This window comes from Poecile atricapillus, chromosome 4 (genome assembly GCF_030490865.1).
Source record: "Poecile atricapillus isolate bPoeAtr1 chromosome 4, bPoeAtr1.hap1, whole genome shotgun sequence".
In the NCBI taxonomy this organism is placed as follows: Eukaryota; Metazoa; Chordata; class Aves; order Passeriformes; family Paridae; genus Poecile; species Poecile atricapillus.
The window spans coordinates 15239628-15261275 of record NC_081252.1 but is presented as its reverse complement, the minus strand read 5'-3'; the positions used below and the strand labels follow the sequence as shown (position 1 = coordinate 15261275).

The following is a 21648-nucleotide window of genomic DNA, read 5'->3' as shown; positions in this document are numbered from 1 at the left end:
TCCTCCCAGGGCCTCAGGTTTATTCCCTCCGTGACAGGAACCCAGTCCAAAGTATGATCTATCCCAGCTGATTCAGTTCCCACATCATAGAATGATAGAATTCCTTAGATCAGAAAAGACCCGTAAGGTCAAGAGTGTTCAAGCATTAGCCCTGCCCTGCCACCACTAAACTATGTCCCCAGGTGCCACAACACATCCACATTTTCCCAATCTTTGTTTCCTTTTTTTTACTATTTTTCAGGAAGGCAATAGACTTGGGGCAGGAATGGGATTACATTTATAATATTTAATGCTACTACATGATGGGTAACATTAGATGGGTGGTCTTTGCCCTGCCAAATTAACTTTAGCAATGTCAAATGGAAGCTTGCAGTTCTGCAGTTCTGCTTGCTCTTATCTTTCTTGAACAAGATCACTGGAGGAGTTGACTTCTCCTCATTTGAGGGTTTCTGCACATCCTCCTTCACTCAAGGATTTCTCAGACTGTATTTTGTGTGTGGGTTTCCCCCCTGAAGACTCCTCATACTGAAGCTGTTATCTAAGTAATATTCATAATTTCCTGCCTTCAGAGGGTTTAGCTCAATGGGAGTACTGTGGCAAGGACAAGGGGAAGAGGCACTCCTTGGTATTGCCAAGGTACAATACCTGCTGCAATTTAAACACTCAGAAAATTTTAATTACTGTTTTGTGGCTTTTGAAAACATTATTGCTTTGTCAGGGTTACACGGTAAAATTGATATTTTTTCCCCATAATGCTGGTACTATGATGTGTTTAATTTTTAGTGTTATCTTTTGTTTACTAATCATAGGAAGTGGGAAACGCAGTTTTAAAAGCTCTACCTGTTTTGTGTTAGGGTTTTAAAAGTTTGTGTTTGTTTGTTTTTGTTGAGGTTCTTGTTTGTTTGGTGGTTTTTAGTTTGAATTTTTTGGTTGGTTGTTTTGTGGCTTTTTTGGAGGAACGGAGAAATTTGACTTCCAGGTTTGGCTCCCAAAGTATGTTATACATTTTTTCAATGTCTCTTTTGTGGATGCTAACTCTGAAACAGAGAGCATGTGAAACTGCAGGCCACATAGCTTTCTCAGTCTTGCCTGAGAAAGTGGCCTGGGAATTCATAAGGAGGATTTAAAACAATCCTCAGAGACAGAAAACAGCCTTGCACGTGTTGTTTTCCTGTTCCTTGTTTTCTGGCAAGAGAAGGTTGGGGGGTGGTGTGCCCCACTGACCAATGATGGTGATGTGTTAGTTTACTAACCAATAAGAGTTTCTTTTCTGTACTTTCCACGTATCGGTCTATTAAAAAGACCTGAAGTAATAAACTAAGAGAAATTTTCTTGATTGACTCCTTAGAGAGTCTGTGTCGTTCTTCTCGCCGTTCCTAATAGAGTGACACTCTTTAAATGGAAAATTTAATTCTTGGGGCTAGAGACTAGACCCAGACTCCCCATTTTAAACTCCTGCTCCAAGACAGTATAATCTTGCTCAGAAAGTAGAATTTGAGTTGCAGCAAGTGTAAGGAAGGGAGCTCTCATGCAAGGGGGAACAGTTGTGTGTTGTTCTAGATAATGGGTTTGGTTGTGAATTACTGCTGCATAGTGGCAACTATCTCAGGATGATTAGTAAGAATCTACAGATGCAGGAGGGGCAGGATTTCTGAGACAGACTTCTCTCCAGTGTTTTCTGAGACTTGGATGAGTTCCTGACCTGTCTGTTCTGATGGTTGTTAAAGACCCCTTCTTGGTACCAAATTTGTGGTCAGTTTCTTTCCTAGAGCTGTGCATTCCACTTCTGGAGGAGCAGACCTAACTTTGGGGAGCTGCTGTCTGTAGCTGTTGCCCTCAAAAGTCTTTTTGAGGAATGGGGTCTTACTAAGATTCTTCCCAGCTTCCCCAGAGAAGTCCAGTCTGGAGTCCTAGAGGTTATTTCTCCTCCTGCTTCTTATTACCCGGATCTTTCCAACCTGGAGAAAACACTTGGAGATTCTGAAGACCGAGTAAGGTAAGATTGCTATATAAAACCTAAGAACCCTTGCTAAGAGTGTAAAATGGAAAATTCAGAAAAAGTCAGTACTGTTTGAGCTGGTAATGTGTTTGTGTTTCAGAACTAAAGGACCTCAATTGTACTTGTAAAAAAATTTTACAAGGGGATCTTGAGAAAAGCTATGCTGCACATCAGCTTTAGGGTGAGAGCCGAGGTGTCTCCTTTGGGTCTTGACTCTAGGCATCCAACAGGTTTTAAACTAGATGGATAATGCCAACAAGCAATAGGCTATATGATCTGGTCAAAAAGGAAAAAATAGAAAAATCTTTAATGTCACTGATGAGGGAGAGTCTCTGTGAAAATACCAAGGAAACCTCATGTGGCCCTCTAGCTATTGACAGCTACTATGGGTTTAATTAATGACCTAACTTTTTGGTGATCACTGAATTTTTATCTACTGTTAATACATCCTTAAAGGTGAATTCATTCACTCACATGACACAAAATCACTAAGACAGAGATTTAAACCTAAAAAAAAAATATATTTATTGGAGGAAAGTAATTTTCTTTCAGTCAACAATAACTAATTTATCAGAAGCCACTGCAACAATGCAGCAAGAGAGTTGCTGAGAATTTAGGCTGGAGGAAATCAGCTAGTATATTTATATATGTGTGTATATATACTGGCTTTATAGATAAACCTTATGTGTTATAGACCATACACAAGTTTACATACTTATAATTTAGTTTTAGATATGATTAGATTTGGATCGGTTATACTTTTCTGTTAATTAAATACCAATAAATTACTCTGTAGTCTTTCAGTGTTGATTATCAAACATCAACGTCATCCTCTGGTAATATGAGAGACTGTACAAAATATGTGTTTATATTTAAACTTGAATATTAAGGCTATCAATCTGCTCTCATGCTGTTCATATATAAAACCACTTTTTCATCTTTAAATAATCCATGGGTGTTTATTTCTATTCTTCATAAAATCATAAGTAGACTCTTTTAAGTCATTTGACTTCAATAACTTGATAGAAATTTTGTTTCAAGCTCCATTGACAGAGATGTATTTTTTGTTTATTTAATGCTAACTTTTATAGGAAAAGAAAATTATTTACAAATGTTTATATTGATTGTAGAGGAATGCTTTTGCACTTAGCAATGGGTTAGAATACTCAACCTTACAATTTTATTGTGGAGACAAAAAATACAGAGCATTAGAAGTTCTCTTATTATAGAAATAACTGTTGCAGCCCCCTCAAAAATCTGATCAGAATTTGCTGCTTATGTTTAGGTGGAGAACTAAACAGAATTTGGATTATAGCTTTTTAATGCTGTATGCTCAACCTAAGGGAACATTTTATTTACAGGTATGTCCATATTATTATTAAGTAGCAGCAATACCCCTGTACTGATTACTAGCTTTGGCAATTTTAATTTGTTTCAAAGGCCTCAATAAAATCAGCAGTCTATCGTCATTTTCTGTGTATTTTGCCTGTGCTCTTTACAAGCACCCACATATTTCTGTATTTATATGCATCTTGCAGCCAGGTACTATTTGATTAAAACCATGTCTACCTTCCTGTCATTTGTGACGTTGAAGAGCAAGGTAACTGAAGCATGAAACCCTTATTTGATTAACTAAAGAAGGTCAGGGTTAAATATATTTTTACTTACTGCAGCCAGGAGAAATAGTGGTGATAGGTCCAGGTTATAGCCCAGATGACAATGAAGTGAAATATTTCAAAAAGGGAAACACTGGTAGAGTGATACTTGAGATAAGGTCAACCACAAGTTGGCACAGGTCCTTAATTCTCCAGAAAATTTTGTGTTAGCCTTCAAGAAGATCCCCATGCATTTAAGCTTAGCTTTAACCATCATTCTAAATTTGTGCTAATTTGCACTCAATAAAGATCTTAATCACCCCCAGAGATTCCAAAATTTGTAAGAGCTATTCAATCACGGAACAGGTCTATAAATTTTTATGTAGCTCAACACTGTCAGCAGTTTTAAAAAAAATCAGAAGAGCATTTTGCCTCAGAGTATGTATTCCATAAGGACATCACAGGATTCCTGGAAGCAGAAGACTGCAGGACCTGGCATCTCCTAAAGTTTTTCTCAGGATTCAACACAAACACATTTGAGCTGGGATACTTAAGAGTTCCCATGCTCTGTTCTCAGATGTGGCATAGGTGCTCAGGCTGCAGGCGGACAAACAAAAATGCTGTATTTTGAACAATTATGGTTTAATGGAAAATGAAGTATTTTCCTGTGGCTTTTGTATATTTTTAAGAACATTATCCAAGTTTACTGAGATTAAGGCATAGAAAACCCAGGGAAGTGAAACATTAAGATGTTGCCAATTACTTGATGTCCCTTCCTGTTAACAAGTTCTCCAAGCATTCATATTTGCACCACAATGACTTACTTATGTATTTGTATTTCTAAAGGAATTTGAGAACATGTGTTTTCTTATCTAAGACATTATGTAATGACTGAACTGTGTTATTAAGAGCAAAGACTGGAAGGTGGTGATCTGGTGGGAGTTACGTCTGCTTTCAGAATTTTCTTAAAAATAAACTATACTTTACTCATACTGTCCCTACTATATCCTATTCTTCGTTTGTATGTCCAGCCTACAGCTACTCCTGTAGTACAGATGCTGGTCTGCTCAAAAAATACTCTGTAGAGTGCAGGTGAAAAGAAGGAACAGTTGCTGCCATAAACTTAGTTATGTCCGCCCTCTATTTAGAAGTCCTGTATTAAAGGAAAGCAAACAACTTAAAAGTACTTTTCTTTAGCCATTACAAGATTTACTTCAGTAATCTTAAACAAAACTTGAGTTAGGTTAGATTTTTATTTAGTTTAGTCAGGAATAGTATTGATTGAGTGGCTGATACAAAGTCCCAAACCTTGAAAGAAGATAAACACACAACATCAGTCTTGACATCTACAGAACAGTTGATGTCATGAGTCAAACAAAATCTTTGCTGAATAAACAGTTGTTCTAGGATACTGCTGAACCAGGATTTAAGTAAGCAGTTTTGTGAAGTCCATTGAAGCTAAAAGGCTTACACTGGGGATGAACCTTACCCACTGATTCCCTACTGATCAACTTTTCTACTTAAATTATCTGTATTTTTTTTCATTTTTCGCTGAGAGAGCTTTGGTGGGATATATAATAAAGGGATCATAACATAGCCATAAAAGCAGGCAATCCAATTCCAGCCTAATAGTGAGAACATGCATTTGTTATTTCTGTCCATGTAGACTTAGTTCACTGAAGGAATCAAATATTTCAAATCTGAAAAACACAGATACAGCATTTTTAAGTGTTTTCTATTAGAACTGAGATGAAGGAAAAAGAAATCATTAAATAAATCTTAGTTTCTTCAGTTAAAATTTGTTATCAAGTTCTAACTTAACTTGTAGTAGTTACTTGAACTACTGCTATGATTTTTTTATCACCTCATATGGAGGCTGGGAAAGCTTTGTGTATTTATATATATATATAATATGTATATATATATATGTATATATATATATATGTATATATATATATATATACACACTAGTAATATACATTGCCAGCAGCACTTCTCTAATGGATTTAAAACCTGAGCAATATCTCAGTGAGTTCACTAGGACTCTTTATATGGATATCTTTTTCTTCCCCTCACTAGACTCTAGGTTAGGCCTGCTATTTGGTAGAGCTCCTAAAAGGAGCTCCCCAGTTTCCACATATTCATTGTCAGTGAGACAAAATGTAAAAATACTCTAATGAAATTCAGAAAGGAAGAACCTTCCTGTGTGATGCCTAAACTTTTATTGTATTCTTCCACTTTTTTGTTACTATTTCATTTTTACTTCTCTTAGACAATCTACATAAGAAAAATGAATGGAAACCTATTTGTTACCTATCACATAAGAAATTTTTATAGTGTTGCTGTAGTGGATGTATATTTTTTTCATTCAAAAGCACTGATGAGTGAAAGGAAGTTAGCTGTGATTATGTGTTTTGTTGGCCTTCCCATGGCAATGGGGCAAGTGGACTAGGCAGTTCATATATTAAACTTCCTGATCCAGTTGTATGCAGGCACTGCACAACCTCCTTTGGCAGATAAAAGCATATGAGAGAACAAGTGGCTGTAAGCTGAAGGCAGAAAAAAATTCAAATTAGAATTTGGGTGCAAAGTATTAAACATTCAGGATAATAAAATGTTGTATAACATACTGAAAATGACTGATACTGGAATCTCTAAGCAATGGGAGATGTTCTCTAAGAAGATGTGCTTTAGTTAAATACAAATTACAGGGTTAAATAAATAACTTTAATGGCTTGTACTACATGGGATATCAAACCACATCCTCTAATAATCTCTGTCAGCTTCAGGAAAGACCATCTCAGACTTCAAAATTACTTTCTTTTCATAACTATATTCACAGTCACTTTGCATCACAGCCCCAGTGCTTTTAATCTTCACTGGTTTTGCATACTTTTCTAAGGTGTTTTTTGATATGGTGGCCTCCCTAGGTTTTTGAGATACTCCAGTCTGCTTTTCATCCTTTTTTGGTGCCACTCAATTTCTCTTTGCACATTTTCTAAAACCTTCTTTGATTCTTTGCTCTTCTCTCATAACATCTTGCTGCTGGCTAATCCTCTAAACACAATTTTATGCCAGATGTCTTATAAATAGATGTTTGGGGTCTTTTTCTGTTGTTCTCTTCTGCATAACTGTCAACTCAATCCCCCGATCATTGATTGTGTTAAGAAGTATTCATCTTGATCAGTTTGTCTCTATTTGTTATCTTACCATCAGCAAAAGCTGACAGAGTTAAACAGATCTCTTAATCTCATCTTTCTTACTCCTGGGTTCACTGTTGCCAACACATTTCTTGTCAGCCAGCCCTACACTTGTAGTGATGCCGAAATTCAGCTAAAACCTGTGGGCCTGATCTCTCAAGCTCTTGATGATGACTCTGTGCTGCATCAGTTGAAGACAGAAAACCAGCAGAAAATCATGTTTTGTTTGTTTGTGTTTTTTTCTCAAAGGATTAATTTTCTAGATATTTAGCTTTCTGAAGCCAGTTCCAGCACAACTAGACATGCAGCAGGGCCAGTGAAGTACAGAAGTTAGAAAAAATTACTGTATGATTACACTACACCCCAGCAATATTCTCCTGAAGTTTTGGCCTCCTCTTCCTGTGTTTTCACATCCGTACTGAATTCAAACCATTAAATACTCATTCCTTAATTATTTCTGGAATACATTTACTCATTTGTGTCATTGACTGCAGCCTCCTTGTCTGGATTCATAATCCTCGGCTTTAGTAGCAGAAAGCTTCTGTCTTTTCAGATGCTCAGTTCTTGTCTGAAAGCTAGGTGAAAATGAAGCCAATGCCTTTCTCATTTCCTTGATGGGTGTCAGTCTCCTCTTCCAAGTACCTTTTAGCTGGCTCTACTGCTGTACTCTGTGCCAGCCTTTACACACCTTGAAAGCTCTATGTACTCCTGTCCTTCAGTGTGATTCACAGACTACAACCCTTCATTACCAGTATTCCCTGGAACAACTTGCTTTCTACTGGCATTGCAGTTATCGTCCACAGTCTTTCTCAGTCACCTTGTATAAATGACAAAGTCTGCCCAGGCTACCAGAGCTTTTAGACACCTTTTACTGCTGTTCAAAACACTCGCTCGCGGTGACAGACTTCTCCTGGGTCAACTGTTCAGGTATAAGCAATTTATTATAAGGGTAAAGAGAGGGAGAGACCCATGTCCACCACCAGCCTCGGCATCCACATGGTCAGGGGGAGGGGAGAGAGTGCGGGGAGAGAGGGAGAAAATTGGTTAGAGATGGGGAGGGAGGAAACAAGAGCAACAGAGCGAGAGTGGGGGAAAACTATGGAGGCTTAGGAGAGAGGTGGAGGACAAGAGAGGGGTAAGATGGGGAAAGAGGGAAAAACATGTGGGTAAGAGAAGGAGAGAGGGAGAAACAAGAGAGAGGTAGGAACAGGGAAAACAAGAGAGGGGTAGGAGCAGGGAGGGACAAAGAGAAGGGTAGGAACTAAGAGGTGGGTAGGAGCAGGGAAAGCAAGAGTGCGAAATTCTTGTTACAATACAATATATCTTTTCCTATAGTGAATATTCTAATTCCCAGTAACCAATCACTATGAGACACACCCACTAAAGAATTTACATACAGCCTATAAGAATCCCTATATTAACATAGTGTTCCATTTCAAATTCTAAAAGCTTTACAAATTCTTCCCTTCCTTCTTGACCTTTGGATTCTCTATCAGCAGAAGGACATTGTTTCATCATCGGGGATTCTCCTTTAGCTGGCTAGGCTATTGTTCTTTGGTCATATAGTAACTAGTACTCAGCATCATGACTCAAAGCAGGCTTTCATTTCTACTTCAATTCTAGGCTTCATATTTTCAGAATCTTCTGCCAAACAATCACATTCATAAGGTTTCCCTGTTTCATCCTCCCCAACAACCTTTCCTTTCAGACAGTTTGCTCCTGTTGCTTACCAATGCTTATACAACCTAAGAAAAAACTACCTATTGTTGTCTTCATTAACCTCTTGTCTTTTTCCTTAATGTTTTCTTCTAAGTGAGATCCCTTTAAGGCAGGGAGTCCTCCTTCATCAAAAAAGAGAGAAGCACCCATGGTGTTATGGCCACTCCTGTAGATATTTCCTTAATGAGTGATAAATGATAATGATTGCTAAATAGCAATCCACTGTAGTTTGGAACAGCTTCAGTACATGTGGTACAGCATGTAACACAACAGTTTTCATTTGCTTGTGGAAATGTCACTACCCCCTCTGCAAAAAATAAAATCACTGCTTGCCTTCTCTTTTTCTGTTGCATTTTTTCCCCTCAGCTGGAAGATGATATTATAGCCAAACCTGATTACATTGAAAGTATAAAAAGCTTTGCTGCTCAACAGTCACAAGACTGGATGGTTCTTGAGTTCTCACAACTTGGATTTATTGGTAAGTATTAAGACCTCAGCAGAATCAACTGGTTTTGGAGCTGTGTAGATCAAAAAGATCTCATTCAGAGACAAAGCATGGAAGGACTTGGATATCAAAACTTCCTTGGTTCTTCAAGAAACATCCCACTGAATGTACTTTACTTTTTGTTCTCTTTAAAAATGTCTTTTTAATACAGAGTATCTTCAGCATAGAATCTATAATTAAGCTCCCAAAAGGAGGAATTTTTTCCATGTCAGAGAACTATGCGCCTCTGTAATGTGTAGCTCTCTTTTCAAGAATGCAATTTGAACAATCTATTAAAAAAACAAAACAGCTTTCTCCTTTTCTTTATGGAGGACAATATGCATCCCATATCATAGGGCTGGATGATCAGCAACTCTTCCAAGCCAGGTTCTATGTGAAATTTTTCATTAAATCATAATTACATTCATATGTGCCAGGCTGGTGTGATACTTAAATGTTTATTTAAATAAATTACATTGAAACATAAAGCTGGTGATTCTTGCATAGCAGTAAAAGTATGACTTCTTGTCTCACTTTCAGGAAAATTGTTTAAATCAGAAGACTTACCACTCATAGTGGATTTTTTTCTCATGTTCTATAAGGATAAGCCCATAGACTGGCTTATAGACCACCTGCTGTGGGTTAAAGTGTGCAATCCAGAAAAGGATGCAGTAAGTATAACTGTGAGTTTATGAACATAACATTCAAACACTCTCAGTGGCAAAATTTATTTTCAAAAAGTAGAATATAAATCTCTCAAACTGGACTTACTTCGGGCTGACCTTGGGTTTTAGGGTTCAGGAGTTTTAACTGGTGCAGCCAGTTCCTGCTCCAGAATTTGCATGTGTTAATTTTGTGTTGATAAAGGAGCAAGAAGAAGCAGACAGGAGCTGTATAGAGCAGGAGATTAAGAGAAGCAGAACAAGCAAGTTTTACCCTGTAGCATAAATGACTCCTGGGGATAGCAGAAGGTCCCTGGTTTTAGACTCAGCAATGCACTGCAGAGTCTCCAGACCCACTTCATATAGATAGGAGGAAGCCTTTAATTCCTGCTCTGTGGGTTAAGCCAGCTCATAGGACTTACAGCACGCCTCAAGAAACTAAATTTCTTGCCTGCCTGTGAAAACAGATGAAAAACCAGATACTATTATATTGACATCACCCATTCCAGATCTAACATGTGCCAACTTCCATCCAGTAGATTAAATACTGTACTTTTATTTATGACTGTTCCATCTTCTAAGACCTGATTCCTACCTAAAATGAAGCTGTGTTCCCAAAAGGCAGGCAGGCAGCTCATGGAAGTCTGCTCTGACCAAGCCAAAGCAGAATGGTGTCCACAAGTTTCTACTGAGTTTCTCTTCTGCATTTGCAATTTCAATTGCTGTGGGTAGCAAAAACTTACTGAGACAAATCAGTCTGACATGGCCCTTGGGTAGGAATGACCAGTGGCATGACCTGCTGGGACTATTCATGAGAATGCAGAAAATAGAGACTGGGAGAAGGCTGGGTATCCCAGCTGTGGTGCCTTCTCTGTTTGACAGGTTAAAGCAGTGAACTTTCCTATACGCACCAGAGAAGGCAAGCTGATAACTCCTCACACTTTCCCCCTTCCAACCAACTAAAAACAAAGTGATCACACACTGTGCTACACAGGAGAGTCAGCAGGGCACTTGTTTGTAGTTTCTATGTGCCATCATGTGGTGATAGATTTTTGGCATGTATTTACGTAGAATCACAGAATTGTTTTGGTTGGAAAAGACCTTAAAGATCATCCCATTCTGACCCCCTGCCATGGGCAGGGACTCCTTCCACTAGACCAGATTGCTCAGAGCTCCATCCAACCTGGCCTTGAACATCTCCAGGGGTGAGGCATCCACAGCTTCCCTGGACAACCTGATTTTGTGCCTCACCATCCTCACAGGAAAGAACTTCTCCTAATAGCTAATCTAAACCTACTCTCTTTTAGCTGGAATCCATTCCTTCCTGTCCTGTCGCTCCAGCCTCTCGCAAAAAAGCCTCTCTCTGTTCCTTGAAGGATCCCTTCAGGTACTGGAAGGCTGCAATTCCCAAAGCCTTCTTTTCTCCAGGCTGAAAAATCTCAATTCTCTCAGCCTTTCCTCACAGAAGAGGTGCTCCAGCCCTCTGATCACCTTGGCCTGCTCTGGATTCAGTGAGACAGGTCCATGACCTTCCTGTGCTGGGACCCCAGAGCTGGGTGCAGCACTGCAGGTGGGCTCTCACCAGAGCAGAGGGGCAGAATCCCCTCCCTCCCGCTGCCCACAGTGCTTTGGATGCAGCCCAGGACATGTTTGGCTTTCTGAGCTGAGTGCACATGGCTGGGTCAAGTCCAGCCTCTCAACCACCAACAACCCCAAGTCCTTCTGGGCAGGGCTACTCTCTGTCTACTATTCCCCAGCCTGGATTGATATTGGAGGTTGCTCTGACCCAGGTTCAATACCTTGCACTTGGTCTTGTTAAAATTCATGATATTCCCATGGACCCATTTCTCAAGCTTGTCCAAGTTTTCAGCCTGGACTATTAAAATATCAAGGTTCAGCTACATCTGCTCACCAAGTTGGAAAAGACAGTTTGTGATGATCAGAGCCATCAGGTCTCTGGATGGTTCAGAAACTTTGTCATGTTTGCCTCCTGTGAACCGTGATTCACTGCTGGGGTCCCCAGTACAAAAAAAAAGGTCATGGACCTGTTAGAGCAGGTGAAGACACAGAAATGGTCAGAGTGCTGAAGACAGGCTGAAAGAGTCAGAGCTCTTCAGATTGAAGAAGAGAAGGCTTCAAGTGAGACTATATACCATCTTCCAGTACCTAAGGGAGGCTTGTACAAAAGAGGGAGAAAGTCTTTTTATGTGTTGTGACAAGATAAAGGGCAACAGTCCTAAACTGAAAGAGGGTATGTTTAGATTAGATATAAGGAAAACATTTTTTATGGTTAGGCTGGGGAGTTACTGGCACAGGTTGCCCAGGAAAGGTGTAGATGCCAACTCCAGTGTTTCTAACAAGGGACTCTGAGCAACCTGGTTTACTGGAAGCCTATCCATGGCAGGGGAGTCAGAACATCTTTACTGGTCACTTTGAACCCAACCATTCTGCGTTTTTGTAATCATATGCAGTGGTCTATCATGTGCAGTGGGAGTTACAGGCTGCAAGGGTGGAAGCCCTGACTCAACAAGCAGCATTATATCAGCTTCTGCAGAAATGACCACACCACCTCATGCCACCAATCATTCTCAGCTGCTGCCAGAAGCAGCTCTTTTTATCTTATGCTGGCGCAGCATAAAATAAGACATTCTAGAGCCTGCATTATTGCAGGGGATGAACTGCAAACCCTGCAGTAGAAAGATCACAAATTTCTTTTCTTAAAATGATTTCTTCTTTACTGAAGTATAGTGTGCCTTTCAGAGAACCAGCTGCCAGTAAATCAATTTGCACAAATTGTATTGTGGTTTTACATTATTTTGCTGAACATCTGTTGTGGACAAAAATAAAAATACTTGGCTTTTTTCATAGCTTTCCCAGGGTGTTTTGAACTTTTAATTAGTACTCCTGTGGAAACCATAAATCCTTCATGAGTTTTGATGGTTTTAAGCCAGCTGAGTGAAGACTTAATCAATTCTGGCTTTAGAAGGCATTGATATAGTTAATGTAGCATTTTTCTTTTATAGAACTGAAAGCACTTGATGGAAGAGGTAAGCACATTATCCTCTCAAATTTTAAGGTATGAGACCTGGGATATAGAAAAGTTAAATGATCTTCCAAACTCATATAATAATTCTGTGGTAGCACCACGAGTACAACCCAGGGAGTCTCATTTTAGCTCTTTGCTTTGTTCCTTGCTATTATGCTTCATTGTTGTATTAATTACTGTGGCATGTTTGTGTCATTGTATCAAACTACAATGCTCTATATATACAAAGAAAAAAATGATATTTAAAGAAGTGGTTTTCTATCATTCAAAGATCAAGAAACTCCAAAAGTAATATCTATTACAGTTATTTAATTTCTTGATACATGCCATGTCCCAGGCGTAGTAAACTGGAAAATTGTGGTTGAAACACAGTATTTAAGGGCTTTATCTAATTATGTGATAAAAGATCCATAACTTATAATACATTAAAAGCCTCCCAAACACAACAAAGAGGCAAAATTGTGAAGATTGAAATGTAACCAGCACCTATCTTAAGAAGGTCAGTTTTGGTCAAAATAGTTTAATTAGAATGATATGGCAAGGCTAAGAGTTGAAATAAAGTTTGCCAGAAACAGCTAAGAAATCAATCAGTTTCAAATTTGAGCCCATTTTTGTCACCCTGACATGTGATTCGTCACATACTGTGCAGAAACCCCTGAATTTGTGGTGTTTGAGCCTTCACATCTAAATAACAGCATGAGGGGGATTAGGAGTTTTGGTCTAGAAACAGTGTATGTGACATAAGGTGACTGTTAATTAAAGGATTACTCATTTAAATATGGACAAAATATCTGGACCCATACCCTTAATTACTTAATAAAATTGCTTTATGGAACATAGTTTGTCTCTCCTTGTTTAAATAATCCTTCACTCCCTTTTACTTTCTTTCCAGACACACTGTGAAAAGGAAAAGTCAAAGTTACGTATCCATGCTAAGCCATCTCTCTTTCAGCATATGGGAATTTATTCATCATTGGCTGGGAAGATACAGAATTTGAAAGTAAGAATAAGAAATTAATGCCATGTTTTTAAATTATATGCTTGTGTTCTGACATTTCTCAAATGAGTTTCAAGAACCGCATCTTTGGGATTAGATGGCATTTCCATATCAAATTATGTTTTTTAACAGATTTGGTAGAGAGTTTTGATCTGGCATCTAACCTGCAGGTGGAGCACTGCTCCTGCACAAACACCTTTGAACATCACCATGTGAACAGCACCATTTCATGGCATGTAGGAACCCTCTTCACAAACACAAGGTTTCAGATGCTCTGTTCCATGCAAACGAAGCCATGATGGTTTGTTTTGGCTGAGCACTTCACATTCCCAATATGAGGGATGATTAAGAAGGTATATTGATAGGACAAAGGTATGCCTAATATGATGGCCACAGATTTTTAGGGAGAGTTTGTAGGGCAAGCCTCATATCTGATAAGGGCATGAGCAATGATGAACCAGACTTCAGGAATTTCCTGATGGTGCCATCTAGACTAGTGACAAGATTTCTTAATTGGACCAGACTAGAGATTCACACAGCCTTTAGCAGAGCCAGCAATCACATGTTCTGGCAGAAGGCATCCTAGACAACTATGAAACAGCCTGCTGTAAAGATTTTTATTTTTAAATCTTGGTAGCTAAGAAACAATCAGTACAGCTCTGCCTAAAAATTGTAACATTAAGTCCCAGTGACTACACTGAAATTAATATTGTATATCTATTAAAAATAGATTGGATATTTTTTGACATTGAGGTGATTATTTTCTAGAAATATTTTTCTATAGTAATTGCAGGTATCAGTGCACTTTTTTCCATTGTATGAGTGAAATTACATTTCTTTATATCAACAGGATAAAGATTTTGGAAAAAATCTGTTGTATAAAGCACATAATAATCCACCTGCAAAACTGGATACAAGCCTAAGAATATACCAGCAATATACCTTGGAAAAAGTTTATAAAGGAGAAGACTGTTTTTGGGCTTCAGCACCAGTGGCAGGTGACTACATCAGGTTCACATTTTTAAATCCACTAGAAGTTGAAAAGTAAGTATTACATGATACGGAACACAGAAGCCTACATCTATCCAGTTTGGAAATGCTTGAGTCTGTTCAAAATTACTAGTGCTTAACTGTTTGCATAAACCTTGTTACTGACAAAAAAATCCACTATTTGCTATTTATCTGCTTTTCTTCTTGAACTCTTTTCCTGAAATACATTTCTTCATTGGTAATTAAAGAGCTTCTTAATTTTTTTTTTCCTTTTATTTCTTCAGGTAAATATTTTACACTCTCTCATGATAATTCTCAAAGGAATTTGTTTCTAAGTGATGCATTTCATCAATGGTGTCAGTGAAAGCTTTATTTGCATAGTTGCCAACAGAAAGGCTGTTTGCATGATGTCAAGTCTGTATCTCCACCTAGTGAGCTGCAGTGAATAAACACTGGTGTTCTGTTAATTAACTGGTTAATGCTTTCTGAAACTTGAGTAGGCGGTAGTTTTGCACGTTCCTGTTACTGCGAAGCTGCATTGGATGAAGCTAACTTACATATGGTATTGTCTAATGGCTGGTCCCAGCCCCATTACATGTATGGTTAATCCTATAATATTTGGTGGTTTTAAGCCTTGAATATTTGATATCAGAGGAGAGAGTTGGACGATTTAAATTCTCTTAGTTATTTTTGGATCTAAAACCATAAGAACTCTTAATACCAGACATTTAAAACCAAACAGGGATTTTTATTCTTAGATGCTTTTGCTTGGATTCCTCTTTGGTCAATGCTTTTGCTTATTGGCTATAAAGGAAATTGTTTAGAAACAGCTGAGTTGACCAGTATTGATAAAAACAGGGAATTCTCCTGGCACTTTTATGCCAGAATTTTTGCTGCCACTCACCTTCCAGAAGCCCATTCCACTTCAGTCTTATAATTATAGGAATAGATCAGAGGGCAGATCTTCCTTAGCCATTTAAACATGGGAAGTTAATTGGAACTTGAGCACTAAAAATGGGCAACACTTGCATTTGTGGTCCCAGAGAAAGATGGTTTAAATATTTCTTCTGTTTAAAATAAAATTACTATATTATGGTTTGGTTTATAGTTTCAAGGCCTATTTCTGTTCTCTATGGCCCAAAAATAGATAAAAAAAAAGCTATCTGAAAATTTCCTTCAAAACTGGAAAGAATTACTTCCCTAGAACTCTTCTGAAGTATAAAATAATACACCTTTATCATCAGGTACTTGTTCAGAAGTGGAAACCTGGAGCACCCTGGTGATAAACTGTTTAACACTACTGTGGAAGTGTTGCCAGCTGATGTAAGTCTCTCATTTAGAACCATATTTCATTTTCAGAATGATATTCAGCATAAAATATCATACCCTAGAAAATACTTCTTTAAATGTTATTTTTTTTTACAGGAAACACTAAGAAAAGAACTGCATTACAATGGAAGTAAATTTAACTACTCAGCAACCAAAGCTGGATATTTAAAAATAGGTAAATTGTTTATTGTCACTTCAAAACCAGAAATGCTTTTCCTACATATAAAATGTTTCTGCTCTTAAGGAATTCATTAACTCTGTGATAAATTTAACATTCCAAGGTGAGCTAGTAAGGAAAAGAAACCCTTTGCATTACTGCATATTGTAGTGTATGGTGTTCAACAATGACTCTCCTATTTTGGTTTAAGTATGACCAGTGGCAAAAGCCAAGACATCTAATTAGAAGGAGAACTAATTATAGTCCCTTTAAAGGATTCACATGGCAAGGTTTTTGTAGTTGGGGCAGGAGGGTGGGGGGAAACTACAGGAGTTGGTGGCTTCAGTGAAAAGCTTCCAGAAGCTTTCCTTATGTCCAGTGGAGCCAGTGGCAACCAGCTCCAGGACAGACCTACAACTGGCCAAGGCTGAACCCATCAGCAATGGCGTAGTGCATTGTGGGATAACATATTTAAAGAAGGGGACAGAAAAGCTCTGTGTAACAGCAACTGCCGCTGGAGAGAGGAGGGAGAATACATGAGATAAAAAACTCTCCAGACACCAAGGTCAGTGAAGAAGGAGGGGGAAGATGCCATTGTGATTCCCCTGAGGAGGAAGGAGCAACAGAGACAACATGATGAAATGACCATGACCCCCATTCCCTGTCCCCCTTTACACCTGGGGGTAAGAGGCAGAGAAAATTAAGAATAAAGTTTAGCCCAAGAAGAAGGGAGGGTTGGGGGAAGGTGTTCTTCTTTTATTTCTCATTACCCTCTTCTGAAATGAATAAATTTTAATTTTTTTTCCCAAGTCAAGTCTGGTTTACCCATGAGAGTAATTTGTGACTGATTGATCTCTCCTTGTTCTTATTTCAACTCATGAGTCTTTTCCAACATTTTTTTCCTAATGTATTCCTGGATTTAATTTATAGTTTGTAATTTAGAGATTTTTCCCAGGTTTGCTTGGAAGTGTATTTCATGCTAATAAATGTTCATATGGGTCTTGTGGGTTTTTTTATTAAGGGGCCTTTGAAAATGGCATTGCAGAAGGAAGCATCAATAAGTCAATAGGAAGAATACTGGCTATTCGTTTATCAGTCACTTCTGATTCTCCATTCTGGGCAATACTGAGTGAGGTAAGCATGTCAATAAAAGCATTTTTCTTATTCATTATTATATGAATTTTGGTTCTTTCAATCATATAGTATTGCTAATAATTCATCTTATTTAATTTTAGATAGAATTCTGTGGAAAACACAAGTGAAGAATTATATTCATTATTTTCAGGAGAGAAGTTAAATGTACTTCATTGGAAGTGCTGAAAATGCTAAAATGGGATGATTCTCCAGTTTTGCAATGGTGTAACTGTAGCTTCTAGGGCTTGGGTTTTGGTTTCTGTTTTTTTCAATCACCATCTTGGATATTAATTACATTGTGCCAACATTTTCAGATGAACCTCTGATTTTTTAATTTTTCCAAGTTTTTCCCAGGTGTTTAAATGTCAGTAAGTCCATAAATAGAAAATACTCAGCAGAAGTCACTGAAGAGAATTACTATAGCCTTAAGCACTAGCCATAGCTGGAAGAAGAGAAAAACTAATGTCGTAGGCAAAACTGCAGATTTTAGAAAATAACAGATTTTGCTTTTTTCCAGGTACTTATCAAGACATCTGAAAACTGAAAAAGACACATTTTTGATGTGTCACTTGCTATGTATTGCTTGAAAACAAAGCTGTCTGCAACAAAAGAAAAAAGGACTGGGTCAAAAGATCAGTTCCATACCCATTTAATTGTTAATACTCTGTATTAGGAAAGAATTTAGATAAATCTTAGGTCTTTATATGACAAGGTATATGAAAAGAATGTTAGTAATTTCTATAAAATGTTCTTGAGTAATATGTCATATATAAAAATCTCACCTTAGTTTTGCAACATTAAATAGATATTATTATAAACAATTGATAAGGCATTATAGCTTGCCTCAGGGACTAAAGCATAAAAGTATAAAAAGTTTCACCAGAAATAAAAATACAGACATTTTTAAAAAATATTAAGGACACAGTGTTCAACTCTGTTAAAAACACTAGTCATTTTTGTAGGGGAATTAGAATTGAAGGAAAAGTTGTCAATATTCATTGAAAATATTTAAAGTAGTTCACAGGAACAACTTAATGTTATGAAAAATCTCAAACTTAATATAAATGTGTTTCAGCCTTAATGTAGCATAAGTTATCTTAAATATTTTTTTAAATGAGAAGTGCCTACAAATTACCATTAAATAACTTGAAACTTAAACAGTTATTTAGTCAGTGAATTTTATTTTATCAGAGAATTTTATTTTATTAGTGAATTGTGCATTGAAATAATTACAGAAAATTAGGGTATTATGTGTAACTCTATTTTTGTAGAAAGAAAATCTATTTAAGTAACATTTTGGATCCTAGAATTAGATAATCAGTCTGTACTGATACATCAGTCCTTGTCACAAGTTCAAATTCAACATAAATTTGAAAATAAAAAGTAAACCACAGTTGTCTCATTTGAAAAGTTTTTGGGAAATTACAATCCACCTTGGACATCTACCTGTTAATGGGCAGAACTCTGGTATCACTTCCTTAGCACATAAAGTATGACTGCACCCTCATTCCCCTGCACAGGCATTGCATCCTGACAGCAGGAAATAAACTGCAATATGTGGATTTCTATTGGATGGGTTACATTAATGTAGTTGTATTCCTAGTGCCACAGTGTTTTTCACTTAGAATGTGATAGAATTAATTTTTTTACATTAAAACAGTTCAGAAGAGTGTTTTTTTTTCAAAGACCTCTAGTAATATTTTGATGATATTGCTTAGAGATTTATTGTTTATTTATTTTACTTTATTTAGATTTTTAGGCACAGCATTGTTTATATACTGTGGTGCTATACACATGTGCATGTAGATACATGTACATACATATATTGGACTAAATATTGCAGCTGTCATTAGGTTAGGAGTTTAATGCCAGTTAAGAAGTAGTGCAGTAATCCAGCATGCTTAGAAGTATACTGGGGGACACCTTTGTCCCTCAGCCCTTACAGTGCAAACATAAAACCTTATTTTGTCATTGCTTCCACTGCAACAGATTCACTGTTGGGAGTAGTGGCTGTACTCAGGGTGCCTTACAGTCACTTGTTACAGGGCAGTGTCACTAAGGAGGAAATTCCAGAGCAGTTATTTGAATCAGTGAATAGTAGAATATACTAAAATAATAGATTTTGCTACCAAAACACCTTATTTTCACAGTGAAATGAGATTTCGCTCTAGTTGTTGAAGTGTGCTTTCAAAAAGCTCATCAGAATATTTGAAATTGTATTAGGAAATGACTGGACTTAAAAAAAAAAATTTTTTAATGCAATTTTTCATTCTATGCTGCCAGGTTGGTGCTTCATTCCTTGTTTCTGGTTTTACATATTTTACATAACCATTGCAATGACAGAATACCTTTCCCAACACTCTAATGTAAATGAGGTTTTAGTAGATATTGCAAAAAATTAATGCTTCACAAGAACCATTAATTCTTCCCTGTGCTTTTGCAAGAGCTGAGGTTTCTTACAGTCTGCAGAACCACAGCTCCTCTATAAAACCAAAGGAGCCTCCTAAGAAGAATTCTGGGTTTTCACTGAAGCAGCAATAACGGAAAAGCGACTATTCCTGCCCCAGGAAGTTTACAACAAGGGAGTGCAGTGGAAGAATGCTTCAGCAATAACACATCTGTGTGGTATTGGCAACAACCACCACTGGCAGGTGAATTAGCTGGGTTTGTTCACAAGGCATGGTTACTCATAACACCTGCAGCTTCCTTTCCACCCTAAGCAAGGTTTAAAACCTGTGGTTTTCCATGTTAAAATCCTATGCACTGAACCTTCACACACCATGGCTCCGAGGCCAGATCAAAGGCTGAATAGAAGTCTTCCCGTAGAAAGGCTTCAGTTCAGGTATAGGAAATAAGGAACTTGCACTAACTTTACGAGTGGCTGGTTTTGAAGTCTCGGCATTGTGATTGTAACTTACAAAACCAAAGGTGATAAACCGTAAGTGAAAAAAACCCTGAGAAGAGTTTCAGAGTACAAACCAGGTCACCAGGCTCACTGAGTGGGAAATTTTACTTCGGTAATTTCATGTGGTTTAAAGCATAAGTCTCAAAAATAAGGTCTACCTCAGGCTCACTGTACATGTACTTAATCATGTTAAATGTCTGTGTGGTAAGGAAGCACAATTTTCAAGCTAGTTCTGTTGCCAAAATCCTCCAAAAATATCGGGAAAAATAAGACTCCCTCAACACTTATTTTTTTATTGTTAGGGAGTAAGGCATTACTTTATTCTTGGCCAAGAGGTGTATGCAGCTGACAGAGTTTCAGCCTCTGTGCTGGTACAGATAGAAAACTTTTCCACTTTTTTATACATTTTTAACAAAGAAGGGAATTAATGCTCATTGGTTCCAAGTTACATTATTCTCTTCATTAATTAGTATTCTATCCTCTATTGGTTATTGATTTTGTGCTTTTCATGCTCATTTGGTCCACATTCTTTAGTCCTTTTATCATCTTTTTCTCAGATGGGAAGTCCCCAGCAGGAGAGTTAATCCCCTCTCTGTCTTCTGGTTACTTCAATAACATTGGAGGGCCACAAACTTAAGATCCCAGTTGTCCAATATTTAGTTCCTTTTGGCTCTACGTGTTGAAGCTTGTCAGATTAGTTTTAGCAAACTTAAAAGCTTCACTGATTTAAGGATCACAGTAACAATAAGAGTCTGTGAAGAAAACTAGTGCTGGCTAAAAGCAGGCATTGCTTACAATTAAAACAAGTAACTAAAATTAATTAAGAAACATGCGATTTTCAACAGTTCAATATTAATTATGTTTTATTCAAACAGTTTTGATTTTCACTGAAACACAATTATTCGTGTCTCTGAATGGTATGTTTTCATTCTCGTCTTAATCTTTTTAGGGACTTTTGAAAGGGGCATGGCAACATTTGTCTTCAGTACAGAAGGCAGATATGAACTTCGCTTTAGTATTTTACTTAAAATGTTTTTATTTCGCTCTGCTTCGCGCACGTATATTCAAGGATCAGGGTAAGCGTCCAGCTGTAACTAAGGATTTCGTTAATTCGAGGTTACAGGCTGGGAAAGTCTTTTTCCTGGCCGCAGGTGTGTGGGGCAGTGCGATAGGAGATGCCCCGTCCCGCGGACCGCGGCCATACCAGCAAAGACCCCGCCAACGGCGCCGAGTGCCGACACGCAGGGCCGGCCAGCGGCGGCGGGCGATTGGCTGACACACCCCGCGTAGGGCGGGCCGCAGCCACGAGTCGAGTCACGCATTGGCTCTCGCCTCACGTGGGGCACCTCCGATTGGTGCAGCTCGACGCCCATCTCCCGCGACCACACACGCTCCGCGACGACTACGCTCGGCTGGGCCGCGCTCTGCGCC

General features: G+C 38.0%; 1 protein-coding gene across 1 annotated transcript in view; it reads left to right on the top strand.

Moving 5' to 3' along the window:
- The window catches only part of MGAT4D (MGAT4 family member D), a 37571-nt gene extending 18876 nt beyond the window's left edge, over positions 1-18695 (top strand). Inside the window, exons 6-15 of the mRNA XM_058838095.1 lie at positions 1883-1996; positions 3285-3360; positions 8880-8991; positions 9538-9668; positions 13598-13705; positions 14553-14746; positions 15937-16015; positions 16118-16196; positions 17200-17312; positions 17830-18695. Of these exons, the coding sequence (XP_058694078.1) occupies positions 1883-1996; positions 3285-3360; positions 8880-8991; positions 9538-9668; positions 13598-13705; positions 14553-14746; positions 15937-16015; positions 16118-16196; positions 17200-17312; positions 17830-17856 (1033 nt within the window). The 3' untranslated portion in view covers positions 17857-18695. The remainder of the gene's footprint in view (positions 1-1882; positions 1997-3284; positions 3361-8879; positions 8992-9537; positions 9669-13597; positions 13706-14552; positions 14747-15936; positions 16016-16117; positions 16197-17199; positions 17313-17829) is intronic.
- Positions 18696-21648: the final 2953 nt, after the last annotated feature.